This window comes from Salvelinus fontinalis, chromosome 42 (genome assembly GCF_029448725.1).
Source record: "Salvelinus fontinalis isolate EN_2023a chromosome 42, ASM2944872v1, whole genome shotgun sequence".
Taxonomy (NCBI): Eukaryota; Metazoa; Chordata; class Actinopteri; order Salmoniformes; family Salmonidae; genus Salvelinus; species Salvelinus fontinalis.
The window spans coordinates 21,609,125-21,625,786 of NC_074706.1; the positions used below are offsets into that span (position 1 = coordinate 21,609,125).

At 46.8% G+C, this 16,662-nt stretch overlaps 1 protein-coding gene across 1 annotated transcript in view; it reads left to right on the top strand.

The window, feature by feature from the left end:
• The window catches only part of LOC129841372 (palmitoyltransferase ZDHHC5-A-like), a 44,112-nt gene that overhangs the window by 9,977 nt on the left and 17,473 nt on the right, over window positions 1–16,662 (top strand). The window contains exons 2-6 of the mRNA XM_055909618.1: window positions 6,066–9,026; window positions 11,192–11,313; window positions 12,511–12,668; window positions 14,587–14,759; window positions 15,123–15,381. Coding sequence (XP_055765593.1) covers window positions 8,872–9,026; window positions 11,192–11,313; window positions 12,511–12,668; window positions 14,587–14,759; window positions 15,123–15,381 — 867 coding nt within the window. The 5' untranslated portion in view covers window positions 6,066–8,871. The remainder of the gene's footprint in view (window positions 1–6,065; window positions 9,027–11,191; window positions 11,314–12,510; window positions 12,669–14,586; window positions 14,760–15,122; window positions 15,382–16,662) is intronic.

Consider the following 16,662-nt stretch of genomic DNA (forward strand, 5'->3'; position numbering starts at 1 on the left):
ATACCTTAGGCTGTAGAGGGGGAGGGGACGGATATGTATTGTTGGTCATACGTGAGTGGTTCTGATTGCGTATCTCCTCGCAACCCCAAAAATGAGGTGGACGCAGGGAGGGCGTAGCACTGCGGTGAGTCATATTGTGTGTCTGTGCTTCTGTTTCCTCCCCACGGCAGTAAGACATACTCCACTGATTAGGCAATCATCCCCACTCATGTTACATTCACTCACTCTGTGTGTGTGTGTGCCCGCCCATTTTGCTCAATATGTGTAATCTCTATCTAGATCTCAGTACTATGACAGCCTAGGCAGAGACACCCTTTTCCTGGCAAGATTCTACTGCTGCAGGCTAACCATCTTTGCGTCCCAAATGGCTCCCTATGTAGTGCACTGCTTTTGACCAGGGCCCATAGGGTAGTGCACTTTCTAGGGAATATGTTGCCATTTGGGACACAGCCTATATTAGTATCATGCTGTGTCCCCAATACTCTTAGATAGCATCTATTTCACTCAGATAACCATTGGTCTGAGTGATACAAGCCAGTCCTCTCTTACAAGTAAAGCCAGAGGTGTTCCCGATCATGTGAACTGACTAGGAAAAACGCTGGGCCTCATTTTATATGGCTATAACTAGCTAGCACCGTGGGTTTTCCTTGGTCTGGTCGGGGAAAAACTCCTGGTCGGCCTAGCTACCTCCATTATGATGAAGGAAAGGAGATGAGCATACTAGGAGGTTAATGGATCCGATTGGGACGTAGCCCAGAGCAGAGGTCTATATATTTCACACATTCGATGGGAACTTAGCCCAAAGCAGAGGAGAAGTTCATATTAGAGGTGGACCGATTATGATTTTTCAGCGCCGATACCGATTATTGGAGGACCAAAAAAGCCGAAACCGAGTAATCGGCCAATTTTTATTTATTTGTAATAATGACAATTACAACAATACTGAATGAACACTTATTTTAACTTAATGCATCAATAAAATAAATTTAGCCTCAAATAAATAATGAAACATGTTCAATTTGGTTTACATAATGCAAAAACAAAGTGCAATATGTGCCATGTAAGAAAGCTAACGTTTAAGTTCCATGCTCAGTACATGAGAACATATGAAAGCTGGTGGTTCCTTTTATCATGAGTCTTCAATATTCCCAGTTAAGAAGTTTTAGGTTGTAGTTATTATAGGAATTATAGGACTATTTTTCTCTATACGATTTGTATTTCATATACCTTTTGACTATTGGATGTTCTTATAGGAACTTTAGTATTGCCAGTGTAACAGTATAGCTTCTGTCCCTCTCCTCGCTCCTACCTGGGCTCGAACCAGGAACACATCGATAACAGCCACCCTCGAAGCAGCATTACCCATGCAGAGCAAGGGGAACAACTACTCCAAGTCTCAGAGCGAGTGACGTTTGAAACACTATTAGCGCGCACCCCGCTAACTAGCTAGCCATTTCACATCGGTTACACCAGCCTAATCTCGGGAGTTGATAGGCTTGTAGTCATAAACAGCGCAATGCTTGAAGCACAACGAAGAGCTGCTGGCAAACCACACGAAAGTGCTGTTTGAATGAATGCTTACGAGCCTGCTGGTGCCTACCATCGCTCAGTCAGACTGCTCTATCAAATCATAGACTTAATTATAACCTAATAACACACAGAAATACGAGCCTTTGGTCATTAAAATGGTTGAATCCGGAAACTATCATTTCGAAAACAAAACGTTTATTCTTTCAGTGAAATATGGAACTGTTCTGTATTTTATCTAACGGGTTGCATCCCTAAGTCTAAATATTGCTGTTACATTTCACAACCTTCAATGTTATGTCATAATTATGTACAATTCTGGCAAATTAATGACGGTCTTTGTTAGGAATAAATGGACTTCACACAGTTCCCAATGAGCCAGGCGGCCCAAACTGCTGCATATACCCTGACTGCTTGCACGGAACGCAAGAGAAGTGACAATTTCCCTAGTTATAAAAAATGCATGTTAGCAGGCAATATTAACTACATTTGCAGGTTTAAAAATATATACTTGTGTATTGATTTTAAAGAAAGGCATTGATGTTTATGGTTAGGTACATTGGTGCAACGACAGTGCTTTTTTCACAAATGTGCTTGTTAAATCATCATCCGTTTGTCGAAGTAAGCTGTGATTCAATGAGAAATTAACAGGCACCGCATCGATTATATGCAACGCAGGACACGCAAGATAAACTAGTTTCATCATCCATGTGTATTTAACTAGTGATTATGTTAAGATTGATTGTTTTTTATAAGATAAGTTTAATGCTAGCTAGCAACTTACCTTGGCTTCTTGCGTAACAGGTAGTCAGCCTGCCACGCCGGAAGGTTGTAACCGGAAGGTTGCAAAAACGAATCCCCGAGCTGACAAGGTAAAGATCTGTCTTTCTGCCCCTGAACAAGGCAGTTAACCCACTGTTCCTAGGCCGTCATTGAAAATAAGAATGTGTTCTTAACTGACTTGCCTAGTTAAATAAAGGTGTAATTAAAAGATAAATAAATAGGCAAATCGGTGTCCAAAAATACCGATTACCGATTGTTATGAAAACTTGAAATCGGCCCTAATTAATCGGCCATTCCGATTAATCGGTCGACCTCTAGTTCATATGTCACAGACATACCAGGGATTGTTCTATTGTTACTATCCTGTCTTTCCCTCCTCTTTCCCTCTTCCTTATGCTGGAGATGTTGATTCCAGAAGGAGAGGGATCAGTCATAGTCCAAAATGAACATTTTAGGGTTAGGCCAAGGAGGTGGATCGTGGGTGAGGCCTTGTGACAGCCTAGTGTCCTGTCTAGGGGGTGTACTTATACCTCCAAGCTGCCTCCTACTACAGAGACAGGCCTAGGCCCTATCGCTGTTCTGGCTCGGAAGAGGCTTACTTGGTCTGTGTCCCAAATTACACCCTAGTTCCTTTATAGTACACTACCTTCGACCAGGGCCCTATAGTAAATAGTATGGGCCCAGGTCAAAGGTAGTGTACTATAAAGCAAACGGGGTGCCAGTTGGGACGTAGACTTAGAAGAACCTGGGAGATCATGTTACAAATCAAATGTTATTGGTCACATACACGGGTTTAGCAGATGTTATTGGTCACATACACGTGTTTAGCAGATGTTATTGGTCACATACACGTGTTTAGCAGATGTTATTGGTCACATACACGTGTTTAGCAGATGTTATTGGTCACATACACGGGTTTAGCAGATGTTATTGGTCACATACACGGGTTTAGCAGATGTTATTGGTCACATACTCGAGTTTAGCAGATGTTATTGGTCACATACTCGGGTTTAGCAGATGTTATTGGTCACATACTCGGGTTTAGCAGATGTTATTGGTCACATACTCGGGTTTAGCAGATGTTATTGGTCACATACTCGAGTTTAGCAGATGTTATTGGTCACATACTCGAGTTTAGCAGATGTTAATGGTCACATACTCGAGTTTAGCAGATGTTATTGGTCACATACTCGAGTTTAGCAGATGTTATTGGTCACATACTCGAGTTTAGCAGATGTTATTGGTCACATACACGTGTTTAGCAGATGTTATTGGTCACATACTCGGGTTTAGCAGATGTTATTGGTCACATACACGTGTTTAGCAGATGTTATTGGTCACATACTCGGGTTTAGCAGATGTTATTGCGTGTGTAGCGAAAATGCTTGTGCTTCTAGCTCCGACAGTGCAGTAATATCTAACAGTGAATATCTAACAGTTTCACAACATACAGTAATCCCTCGTTTATCGCGGGGGTTACGTTCCGAAAATGACCCGCGATAAGTGAAATCCGCGAAATAGAAAACTTTTTTTTTTTTTACAATTAGCAACTATTACATGTATACATATACAGTGACTCACGTGTAGGCCGTTTCACTGCTCTTCAGACTGGGCCGCTGCATCCTGACTGCGCTCTGCAGTGTTCTCTTCTTCTGAAGCCCGCGGTGCAGGTGTGTTTGTTCGGGAGAAGAACATAGTGATAGGCAGCTGTTGTCGCTCTTTTTTCTTCTTTGCAAAAAGATCCTTGTACACCGACATGCCACCATCGATTACGTTGGAGAACTGTAATGAACGGCTCATCAAAGGGTCCCATTCCTCAGCTACTCGCTTAAGTTCAGTGGCCATTCGCACCATGGTTGCTAAGCGATGTACGTACACATAACTGCACGAGACGACAAAATGATAGCACAATTCGTAGCATGTTTTGATACAAGAAGCGGGAGTGAGTTTTTAGCGAATCAGAATGCAGAGCACAATGCACCAAAAAAAAAAAAAAAATGCATTATGAAAATCCGCGAAATAGCGAATCCGCGATAAGTGAACCGCGAAGTGGCGAGGGATCACTGTATACCCAAAATACACGTAAATCTAAGTAAGGAATGGATTAAGAATATATACATATGTCAGAGCGTCATTGGACTAAGATACAGTGGCGTGGTATGGAGTACAGTATATACATATGAGGCGGGTGATGCAATATTTACAAACAATTGAAGTGACTAAGATACCGTAGAATGGTGCAGTGCGGTTTATACATGTGAGATGAGTAATGCAAGATAGGGAAATGTTACTGAAGTGGCCAGTGATTCCTAATCTATGTCTATAGGCAGCCGCCTCTGATGTGCTCCATGTGCGTTAGTGTTTGAATGATTCAGGGTCACCGGTCTGACTGTCACCGTCACTTCCAGTCTCTGCATAGCTGAGCCTGATACCTACAGGCATGTCCCCTATTCGTCAGCCCGTTTAGAACCACATCGCCCTAATAACAGACCTGGCCCGGCGTAAGAGGCGGCACATTGGAGAGAAAAAACGTTTCAAGAAGCGTTGTGCATTGGAAACGTTTTTTATTGGACTAGTTCAGTTCGTCCCTCCCCCTGTCTGTCTGTTTTTCTTCTGTTTGGTGCCTGATGAATGCGACCCTGGGAAGGACCGGTGTTGAGTTGACTACTTCAACTGTCGAAGGGGAGATAGGGAGCGCCTAATTGGTTGAGGAACGTACAGTTCAACCCAATACAATTTCTAAGCACTTTGAGATTTGAGGAAAAAGCACTAAGCCACTATAAATGCAAATTCTGTTCACGAATCATAATAACTTGCTGATGTTTGCACTCTAATAAGGACTTAGGACTTGGGAGTGAAATTCATGAGTCTGAATGGAGCTTGATCTCTGGTGCTGCATCTTATCGCTGTCTTCTCACCTAATGTGGCGCACAATGGGCTGTGTTCTGGGCCAAACCTCTTTTCGACAGACGAGGTAGGCCTTCTGGGGAAAAACGGCAAAATGAGCGCTCTCATTTTCGTGTCAACCGTGGTGTCCTTCGCAGGCCCAGACACACAGTCACAGTCACGCACGTTCACTCGGTCTCACTCGTGCGTTCACGGTTCGCGCCCTCTAACATGGGGTTGTGTCTGAATGGGGCCCTGGTTATTGTGTTCAACTCCCATTTTGAGTTGGCTAATTATGAAAGCGTCATCTCTCAACACCTTGTCATACACTGTTTGGAGACGAGGGACGGGACACTTTTTTTTTTATGTGTCTTTTTTTGTTCTCACACTCTTTCAGATGAATCCCTGGAGGGCTAACGGAATGTCTGCCAGACCCAATCACACACCTTGTTTTTATGGATTCGTTTTTTTAGGAACCAGAATGATTGCTGGCCGAGAACATTATATATATATATATATATTGCCCACAGACGCACTCACGGTTGACGGACTCACTCGCGCGCTCACACACACAGTGACAACAGCAGATAACTTCCACAGCAGAAGCCAGGTGAACAACCGACGCATTCCTGCTAGACTAGTTGGTGCTCGACATTGAATGCGGTTTGTTTACGATGAAGTCCCATACATAGAGTTGGCTGTGGTTCACGATGGCGCTAAAGACGTGTGTATCTCTCTCCCCCACGCTTTTCCTCTCCCTCTCTTTCCCCTCTCTCTTATTCCCACCCTCCCCTCTCTCTCTCCCCATCCCTCTCTCTCCCTCTATCCCACCTGTCTCTCTCCCACTCTCCTCCTCTCCGTCCCTATAGGAGCTGTGTCCCAGCAGACGTCTAGAGGCCGTGCGCCAGACGTATCTGACTAAAGAGAGGAGGATCACCAGTGACACGCCAGCGGGAGTGGAGAGAAAAGAAAGACCGTGCCTATTGGAAAACCTGTTGGATTTAAACTCTTTTTTTTATTACAGATTATCACATTGCTCTCCTAACTGCCACCCTCCCCCTTTACACACACACACACACACACACAGAATCACACACACTCCTCTAGAAGTAGCCCTAGAGAGTCACATAAACATCTCACAGTCACTCAGACACGCCCTCCGAGACCCAGAGTTGCTTCCCAGGGGTCGTAGTGGGAGGGTGTGCCCCCCCCCCCCCCCCCCCCCCCCCCCTCTCGGTGCACTCCGCTGGGGGACGGAAGTAGAGGAATGGCCCTGGGGGAATGGGAATGGCTGGCTGGCTGCCTCGCTCAGTGAGACGGCGGCTTATGTAACTAACGGCCCTCCTCATCCTCCTCTCCTTGGCTAGCTAACACAGCTGGGCCTTGGGTGTCTACAGACACTGGGGAGGAGCTCTTCATCAACCTCCATTAGGGAGATTCAGCTTCCAGCTTCTAATCTTCAGGCCCTTCCTCTCTGGGCTCAATTTCACATTGCTTTTTTTTTTTTTTAAATATTTTTTGTAGTTTGTTTTTCTTTAACCATTTTTCAGGAGGATCTTTCAGGGTGTTTTGGATATGCGCCCCCTCACGGACTACTGCAGGTTACAGGGACACACACAATTTGACCTGCGTACACGTCTTCTTCCACCCACACCTGTAGCAGGTGGGATCGACCTCTGAGGCTTCCCGCTCGTCTCCCGTTGGCTCAGGGATGCCCCGACCAGGAAGAACAAAGTCTGAGCGTCCGTCTACGAGCACATTGGCGTTTTGAAGACGCTGTTTTGGACCCGAAGGGACGGCCATTTTTATTTGGTGAGGAAACTCCTTGACTTCCAGAGCAGCGACGGGACTGCTCGATATTAGTCTCCGCTGGTTTTTCGCTCTTGTTCTGATGATGTTTTGTTTTTCCCGTCTCCTCTGAGGATTGAGCCAGCCAGGGAGCTGAATACACAGAGACACGAATCCCACTTGGATACAATCAAAGGCCATTTTGCTCTCCTTTTCCCTCTCTCTCTCTCTTTTTCTCTCTCTCTCTTTTTCTCTCTCTCTCTCCTTTTCTCTCTCTCTCTCTCTCTCTTTTTCTCTCTCTCTCTCTTTTTCTCTCTCTCTCTCTCACTCTCCCCCCCTTTGTTTACCCGTTTACACATTAGACCAGCTACAGTGATACCTTTCCATCGAGGCAGAAAATAAACTGTTAAGTTGCGATCTTTTTACGTCTTGACCCGCGTCAAATCCCCCCAAAAAACTTGCAATCGATCTCTACCTCTCGATCGCTCCATCCCCTTTTGACAACATCTGTGTCCGAGCCAAATTCATACTCAGTCGATCTATACCACAGACAGAATAGGGTACAGACCCGAGCAGGCTACAGACTGAACCGTACAATCTACAGACGGAAGCAATCTGTCATCTTCGTCTGGAAGGGGAGAAGGTTATTGGGTCTGAATGTCATTGGACTGAACCAGAGGTCGTTGAAATCTTAAGTTATTGATGCGGGCTTTCATTGAACAGGGAATGTATAGCAGGTCAAGCGAAGCGTCCTGCCTCATCCTCTGTACCTAACTGACATTTTGATCCCTCAAAGTTTTTTATTTTTTTTATTTTACCGTTTATGAGTCTAAGGACTAGATGAGAGTGAGATTGTAATGAATAAAGACGAAATGTACGTTTTTAAAACGGCTTCACCAAATCATATACATTCTGCTTTACTGAGACATCCTACTTCTTTTCTTTAGAAAAGGGAGGGTCCAGGATTTTTCTAAACCACACCGACACAATCAAGCCATATCACAGCTTTTATTTTTTATTGCACAATTTTATTTTTGTATCGTACAATCACTACGCCTTCAATTAAGTTATTTACCTCTCGCAACGCGCACATTTCTTGAAATTCCTTTTAAAAATGTCAAGATATTTACCAAAATCCGCTGTAAGGAACCATTGTTAAAGACGAAAAGAGAAACCAAGCAATTTAAAAGTATCGGCCCATAATTGAGCACAACTTGTCGTCGTCGTCCTCCTATATAAGCTCGATCTTATGAGAACACGTCTTTTAAATAGTGGCTCTGTTTAGCTTCATGTTCCAGTCTACTTTTATGTTGACCTGTGTGTTGTCCAGAGGACAACAAAACAAAAGGCCTTCTAGTGGAGTCTCTTTAAGCCTTTAGCTGTCAGAGTCCATCTCAATCAAACCCCCCCCCCCCCCCCTATCTGTTTTATCTCCCCCTTTCAAATACCCTCTATCTCTGTCTTATCTCCCCCCTTTCAAATACCCTCTATCTCTGTCTTATCTCCCCCCTTTCAAATACCCTCTGTCTTATCTTACCCCCTCCTCTCAGACAAGGCCGAAGGTCAAGTCGAATAGACGTCCCACAACTTGAAGCAAAAGGACAGAGTTGTTTTATGAACACGCGGTTTAGGGAGGGCCGCTCTACCCTTTCTTTCTCTTCATCCCCCTCTTTCCGGTGAACATGCAGAGGCGTGGGTCTTCTCTCGCCCTGGTCCGATTGAGAAGGGGACTCCTCTACCTCCCTCTCTAACCCCGTCAATCCCTCTCCCTCTCTCTCTGCCCTTTCTCTTAATCTCTCCCTCTTTATCTATAATCCATCCACACACCCCAGACAAATCCCCCTCCCTTCCCTCCCTGAGTAATCCCCTCCCCTCTCCCCCTGTGTGATGCCGGGCAGCAGTAAGAGTGGGGGTGTGGGTGGCCTCCCCTCGCCCCCCCACACCACCTCCCCGTCCCGGCCACTTCGCCCGTCCCGCTACGTGCCCGTGTCGGCGGCGACGGCCTTCCTGGTGGGATCCACCACGCTCTTCTTCTGCTTCACGTGAGTACGACCAAACCACACACTCATACACACGTCATACACAGACGCTCTAACGCACAGCGTGTACACGTCCTACACAAGTCTCACACACACACACGCACACACACACAAGACCGTCTCCTCAAACACACCCACACCTTTACATAAACACTGCTATCACCACACACACCCTCACTTGGTTTGTTCTCTGCCTGTCTAGAAAGACACTCACATGCACATCAGTCCTCACACACCAGTCCCCTACGGCCTGTGGTGTGACAGTTATTGAGTAGTGCACCATCAGTCAACCCCTGGCAATGGGACGGGGCAGAGCAACGTCAGACGTAAAGACACACACTCTTCTCTCTACTCAACATGCTCCTCAGCTCTCTCTCTCTACTCAACATGTTCCTCAGCTCTCTCTCTCTCTACTCAACATGCTCCTCAGCTCTCTCTCTCTCTCTACTCAACATGTTCCTCAGCTCTCTCTCTCTACTCAACATGCTCCTCAGCTCTCTCTCTCTCTCTACTCAACATGCTCCTCAGCTCTCTCTCTCTACTCAATATGCTCCTCAGCTCTCTCTCTCTCTCTACTCAATATGCTGCTCAGCTCTCTCTCTCTCTCTACTCAATATGCTCCTCAGCTCTCTCTCTCTCTCTACTCAATATGCTCCTCAGCTCTCTCTCTCTCTCTACTCAATATGCTGCTCAGCTCTCTCTCTCTCTCTACTCAATATGCTGCTCAGCTCTCTCTCTCTCTACTCAATATGCTCCTCAGCTCTCTCTCTCTCTCTACTCAATATGCTCCTCAGCTCTCTCTCTCTCTCTACTCAATATGCTGCTCAGCTCTCTCTCTCTCTCTACTCAATATGCTCCTCAGCTCTCTCTCTGCTCTCTTTCTCTCTACTCAATATGCTCCTCAGCTCTCTCTCTCTACTCAACATGCTCCTCAGCTCTCTCTCTCTACTCAACATGCTCCTCAGCTCTCTCTCTCTACTCAACATGCTCCTCAGCTCTCTCTCTCTACTCAACATGCTCCTCAGCTCTCTCTCTCTACTCAACATGCTCCTCAGCTCTCTCTCTCTACTCAACATGCTCCTCAGCTCTCTCTCTCTACTCAACATGCTCCTCAGCTCTCTCTCTCTGCTCTCTTTCTCTCTACTCAACATGCTCCTCAGCTTACTCTCACTCTCACACACACACACACACACACACACACACACACACACACACACACACACACACACACACACACACACACACACACACACACACACACACACACACACACACACACACACACACACACACACACACACACACATTGAGTGTGTGACAGTAGTAGTGCAGAGTAGGATAGACAGGACAGATCAACGTCAGGGTGTGTGTGTGTGGAGGTCGTCTCCTGTCAGTGTGTCTCTAGCGGCCTGTCACTTCATAGCTCTACTCCAGATAACAACAACCACCACCACCACCACCACCATGCTGGAATAGAGGGAAAATAGGCCAGCATCTGTCACCCTTAATAAAGAGCTGTCCTTCTCTCGCTCTCTCTCTCTGTCCCTCTCTCTTTTTTCTCTCTCTGTCCCTGTCCTTCTATATCTATCTCATCCTCTCTCTCTTTCCTCTCGCTCTTTTTTTTGCTATCCATCTCCCTCTGAATATGCTCAACTCGGTTTAATCAGAAAGTGCTTTATTCACTAGACAAATGCAGTCTTTGCTAAACCTAGCGTGAACTCTCTCTCTCTTTCAGGGTGTTGGCCCGTTGTCCATGCGACATGCGGGTCACCCCATTCCCATGGCAATGCGACAAGCTGTTCCTAAACGGATACTGTTGACAATTTTGCTCCTGTCGTGCCACTGCCCTCCCTGTCAAAGACACAGTTTTAAAGGGCCACTCCTTCATTAAAACATTTCTTTACACCAAAAAAAAAAACGCAACGAAATGGCAGCCCTGCCACTTGGTTTGCTATGAAGCTGAAAGATGGGGCAGGACAAATGTATCCCCTCTCAAATTCATAGATGGAGCGTACTGTCAACAATGCTACCGTGATATTCCTTCTTTTTACTGAGGTGTTCAGAGGCAACGGGGGCATTGCTGTGGTTCTTGTTATGAATAAAGACATTTGATCTAACCCCCCCCCCCCCCCCCTCTCTCTCGTCTCCTCCCTCCCTCTCTCTTTCAGGTGTCCATGGCTGTCGGAGCAGTTCTCGGTTGCCGTGCCGATCTACAACGGTGTCATCTTCCTGTTCGTCCTTGCCAACTTCTGCATGGCCACCTTCATGGACCCGGGCATCTTCCCCAGAGGTGTGTGTGTGTGTGTGTGTGTGTGTGTTGCACAGATGTATAACCACACCAGCCTCTTCCATCTCATGCTCTCTGCAAACTCTCTGTATGACTGTCTACTAGTATAGTATTGAGGTGTGTGTTCATGCTGGTCTAGTAAGGGTGTGTGTGTGTGTGTGTGTGTGTTCATGCTGGTCTAGTAAGGGGGTGTGTGTGTGTTCATGCTGATCTAGTAAGGGGGTGTGTGTGTGTTCATGCTGATCTAGTAAGGGGGTGTGTGTGTGTTCATGCTGATCTAGTAAGGGGGTGTGTGTGTGTTCATGCTGATCTAGTAAGGGTGTGTGTGTGTGTGTGTGTTCATGCTGGTCTAGTAAGCGGGTGTGTGTGTGTTCATGCTGATCTAGTAAGGGTGTGTGTGTGTGTTCATGCTGATCTAGTAAGGGTGTGTGTGTGTGTGTGTGTGTTCATGCTGATCTAGTAAGGGGGTGTGTGTGTGTTCATGCTGATCTAGTAAGGGGGTGTGTGTGTGTGTTCATGCTGATCTAGTAAGGGGGTGTGTGTGTGTTCATGCTGATCTAGTAAGGGGGTGTGTGTGTGTTCATGCTGATCTAGTAAGGGGGTGTGTGTGTGTTCATGCTGATCTAGTAAGGGGGTGTGTGTGTGTTCATGCTGGTCTAGTAAGGGGATGTGTGTGTGTGTGTGTTCATGCTGATCTAGTAAGGGGGTGTGTGTGTGTTCATGCTGATCTAATAAGGGGGTGTGTGTGTTCATGCTGATCTAGTATGTGGGTGTGTGTATTCATGCTGATCTAGTAAGGGTGTTTGTGTGTGTGTGTGTTCATGCTGATCTAGTAAGGGTGTGTGTGTGTGTGTATTCATGCTGATCTAGTAAGGGTGTGTGTGTGTTTGTGTGTGTATTCATGCTGATCTAGTAAGGGTGTGTGTGTGTGTGTGTGTTCATGCTGGTCTAGTAAGGGGTTGTGTGTCTATTCATGCTGATCTAGTAAGGGGGTGTGTGTGTTCATGCTGATCTAGTAAGGGGTTGTGTGTCTATTCATGCTGATCTAGTAAGGGGGTGTGTGTGTTTATGCTGATCTAGTAAGGGTGTGTGTGTCTATTCATGCTGATCTAGTAAGGGGGTGTGTGTGTTTATGCTGATCTAGTAAGGGGGGGTGTTCATGCTAGTGTACTAACAGTGTGTGTGTGTGGGTTGCTCCAGCGGATGAGGATGAGGACAAGGAGGATGATTTCCGCGCTCCGCTCTATAAGACGGTGGAGATCCGAGGCATCCAGGTCAGGATGAAATGGTGTTCCACCTGCCGCTTCTACAGACCGCCCCGCTGCTCACACTGCTCCGTGTGTGACAACTGTGTGGAGGTACGCGCACACACACACACACACACACCGTCTCACATCAACATACAGCTGGACAGGGTCAACTCTGTCATCACGCACCCTCTAAAGCAGGGCTCTCCAACCCTGTTCCTGGAGAACTACCTTCCTGTAGGTTAACACCAACCCTGTTCCTGGAGAGAGAGCGTCCTGTAGGTTTTCACTCCAACCCTAATGTAGCACACCTGATTCTAAGAATTAGCTGGTTAAAAGCTGATTCATGGTTATTTACAACTGGGGTTGGATTGAGAAACTACAAGGGTCTCCAGGAGCAGGGTTGGTGTTAACCTACAGGGAGGTGGTTCTCCTGGAACAGGGTTGGTGTTAACCTACAGGAAGGTAGTTCTCCAGGAGCAGGGTTGGTGTTAACCTACAGGGAGGTGGTTCTCCAGGAACAGGGTTGGTGTTAACCTACAGGAAGGTAGTTCTCCAGGAGCAGGGTTGGAGTTAACCTACAGGGAGGTAGTTCTCCAGGAGCATGGTTGGTGTTAACGTACAGGAAGGTAGTTCTCCAGGAGCAGGGTTGGAGTTAACCTACAGGAAGGTAGTTCTCCAGGAGCAGGGTTGGAGTTAACCTACAGGAAGGTAGTTCTCCAGGAGCAGGGTTGGAGTTAACCTACAGGAAGGTAGTTCTCCAGGAACAGGGTTGGAGTTAACCTACAGGAAGGTAGTTCTCCAGAAACAGGGTTGGAGTTAACCTACAGGAAGGTAGTTCTCCAGAAACAGGGTTGGAGTTAACCTACAGGGAGGTAGTTCTCCAGGAACAGGGTTGGAGTTAACCTACAGGGAGGTAGTTCTCCAGGAACAGGGTTGGAGTTAACCTACAGGAAGGTGGTTCTCCAGGAGCAGGGTTGGAGTTAACCTACAGGGAAGTAGTTCTCCAGGAGCAGGGTTGGAGTTAACCTACAGGAAGGTAGTTCTCCAGGAGCAGGGTTGGAGTTAACCTACAGGAAGGTAGTTCTCCAGGAGCAGGGTTGGAGTTAACCTACAGGAAGGTAGTTCTCCAGGAGCAGGGTTGGAGTTAACCTACAGGGAGGTAGTTCTCCAGGAGCAGGGTTGGAGTTAACCTACAGGAAGGTAGTTCTCCAGGAGCAGGGTTGGAGTTAACCTACAGGAAGGTAGTTCTCCAGGAGCAGGGTTGGAGTTAACCTACAGGAAGGTAGTTCTCCAGGAGCAGGGTTGGAGTTAACCTACAGGAAGGTAGTTCTCCAGGAACAGGGTTGGAGTTAACCTACAGGAAGGTAGTTCTCCAGAAACAGGGTTGGAGTTAACCTACAGGGAGGTAGTTCTCCAGGAACAGGGTTGGAGTTAACCTACAGGAAGGTGGTTCTCCAGGAGCAGGGTTGGAGTTAACCTACAGGGAAGTAGTTCTCCAGGAGCAGGGTTGGAGTTAACCTACAGGAAGGTAGTTCTCCAGGAACAGGGTTGGAGTTAACCTACAGGAAGGTAGTTCTCCAGGAACAGGGTTGGAGTTAACCTACAGGAAGGTAGTTCTCCAGGAACAGGGTTGGAGTTAACCTACAGGAAGGTAGTTCTCCAGGAGCATGGTTGGAGAGATGCCTTTGAACAAACCTCTGTTGGAATGAGCCCCCCCGGGATTCAACCCTTGTTATTATAGGCCAATATAATAGCACCCACTATTCTATGGGACCAGAGAGGCGTTTCTTGGGGGGGGCGCCCGAGAAACTAAGAGTCGGACGCTCTTGCGTAAAGCTCTCGTCCCATCCAAGTAAAAGTGCCAACACGCATAATGGACACAAACGGTGAAGACTCACTTCTTCTGTCAGTGTCACACACAAACATACGCCAACACAAAATCTCCCACTGTCCCTTTTTAACTTTGTGCAAACGGCTCTAACTCTCCCTTTGCTCCTGTCCCCGCCCCCCTCTCCCCCCCCTCCAGGACTTTGACCACCACTGCCCGTGGGTGAACAACTGTATCGGCCGGAGGAACTACCGTTACTTCTTCCTGTTCCTGCTGTCCCTGACGGTCCACATCATGGGAGTGTTTGGCTTCGGCCTGCTCTACGTCCTCTACCACACACAGCAGCTGGACAGGGTCCACTCTGCCGTCACGTATCCTGTACACGGGTGTCGGAATGTCCTGAAAGCCAGGAGTCTAGGTTTTGGGGGGGGGGGGGGGGGGGTTATGGAGTGTGTGTGTGTTTTGGGAGGGTTAGGGTGTTTGAGTGTGTGTTGTTGTGAGACGGTGTGGTTGGATGTATAGGTTGGTTCGTGTGTGTGTGTGTGTTTTGGGGTGGTAGATTACTGTGTTTCCATCTGTCGGACTGCGTGCTTCTATGAGTGTTTAATTTTCAACACATGTGGGAAGTGTTAGCCTAGTCCACTTATGTAAGGAATAGGGACGGCATTTGGGACGCAGCCCTAAGAGTGTGTTAGTTGGTGTCTCTGTTCTCTCCTTAACCGCTGGTCTCTCAGTATGGCAGTGATGTGTGTGGCTGGTCTCTTCTTCATCCCGGTGGCTGGTCTCACTGGCTTCCACATGGTACTGGTGGCCCGGGGACGGACCACCAACGAACAGGTACAACACACACACACACACACACACACACACACATACAAAAACACCAGGAATGAACCACCAACGAACAGGTACAACTGTAGTTTTCAAAGTACTTTTACCTCTATCAGAAATGTCCTAATGGCCAAGAGGCTGGAACAAAAGCTGTCAGCCAGAGTTTAATTTGAGCCGGATCCTACCGGAAACAGGATCCAACACCTCTCTGTTTTGGACTATTTCGGTCCGGAACCTCTGGCCGGGTCCGGTATCTCCTTGTGGCTCAAAAGAAGAAATGTCACTTTTTGCAATGTAAAAATGTGAATAAGGGCGGTCAAAGTTCATTCGAGTTGCCTCTTGGTGAATCGTCCTCCTGTAACCTATGTTTGAGACCAACGCGTGGCCATGGCTGTATGAGTAGCACGCTTGTAACTCTCGCAGAACTAGAATGAGAGTCACTTTCAAAGATCTCTCTCTGCTCTGCTAGACATGAGCCTGCAACTCTCATCTCTCCAGAGTTGCACTTCATCATTTATTTATAGAACCATAGCAAAGGGTTCTGGAGGTGCTGCAGCACCCCTCATGAATTGAAATACATTAGCCAAAGTTATAGCGTTACTGCTGTCTGTCAGAAATAAAGGAAATCGTTCGGAATAGCCTACTACACCATGAGAAGGCCTAGAATTTAGCCACAGATGATCAGTAGCTTCTTTAAAACGATGACCTAGCTGTGGATTGAGTGGAGCCCCAATAACAAGACACAGCCTACAGTCGGGAACGCACGGCAAATGGGTCAGTGAACAGCATGCCAGACAATACAGGTTGGAAAGCAAATGGTTCCTGCTGTAAAAAGACAATACTCTGATCTGCTGTAGGCGAACAAAATATTTGATCAACTAATGTTGTTTTACAAAGCAAAACGAGTGAGGGCTAGGCTTTTGGCACCAACGCGTCGGCCGAGAGAGCTGCGCATCATCGGGTGAGTCAGTGAAACTGGAAAGCATTTTTTAGGACTATAATTTCCTCCTACGATATGTGTCTCCACACACCTAGACCTCCAGGCTATTGATGGATTCAAGACCAGGTCGTTTGTATTGATCTTAAGAGTCTCAGTTTGTGAGTGTCAAAAGTAGCCTGTCATTTCATTTGAGCGGTGCTAAAACAAATCCTGCCGGTCTCCAGTCATGTCAAATGATGTCGACTTGCATGGAATGCGTTTTGATGAAAGGCCATATTTTCCCCTGGACCCTAGGCTACTAAAAAAAAAAAATCCCCAATGTGTGCACCTTCTGTAAGTTCCTCTACTCTACTGCTCGTTACCACTGCGCAAATCAAATCACATTTTATCGGTCACATACAAGTGTTTCGCAGATGGTATTGCGGGCGTAGCGAAATGCTTGTGTTTCTAGCTCCAACAGTGCAGTAATATATCGAGCAACTTCACAGCAATGCTTTATTTTA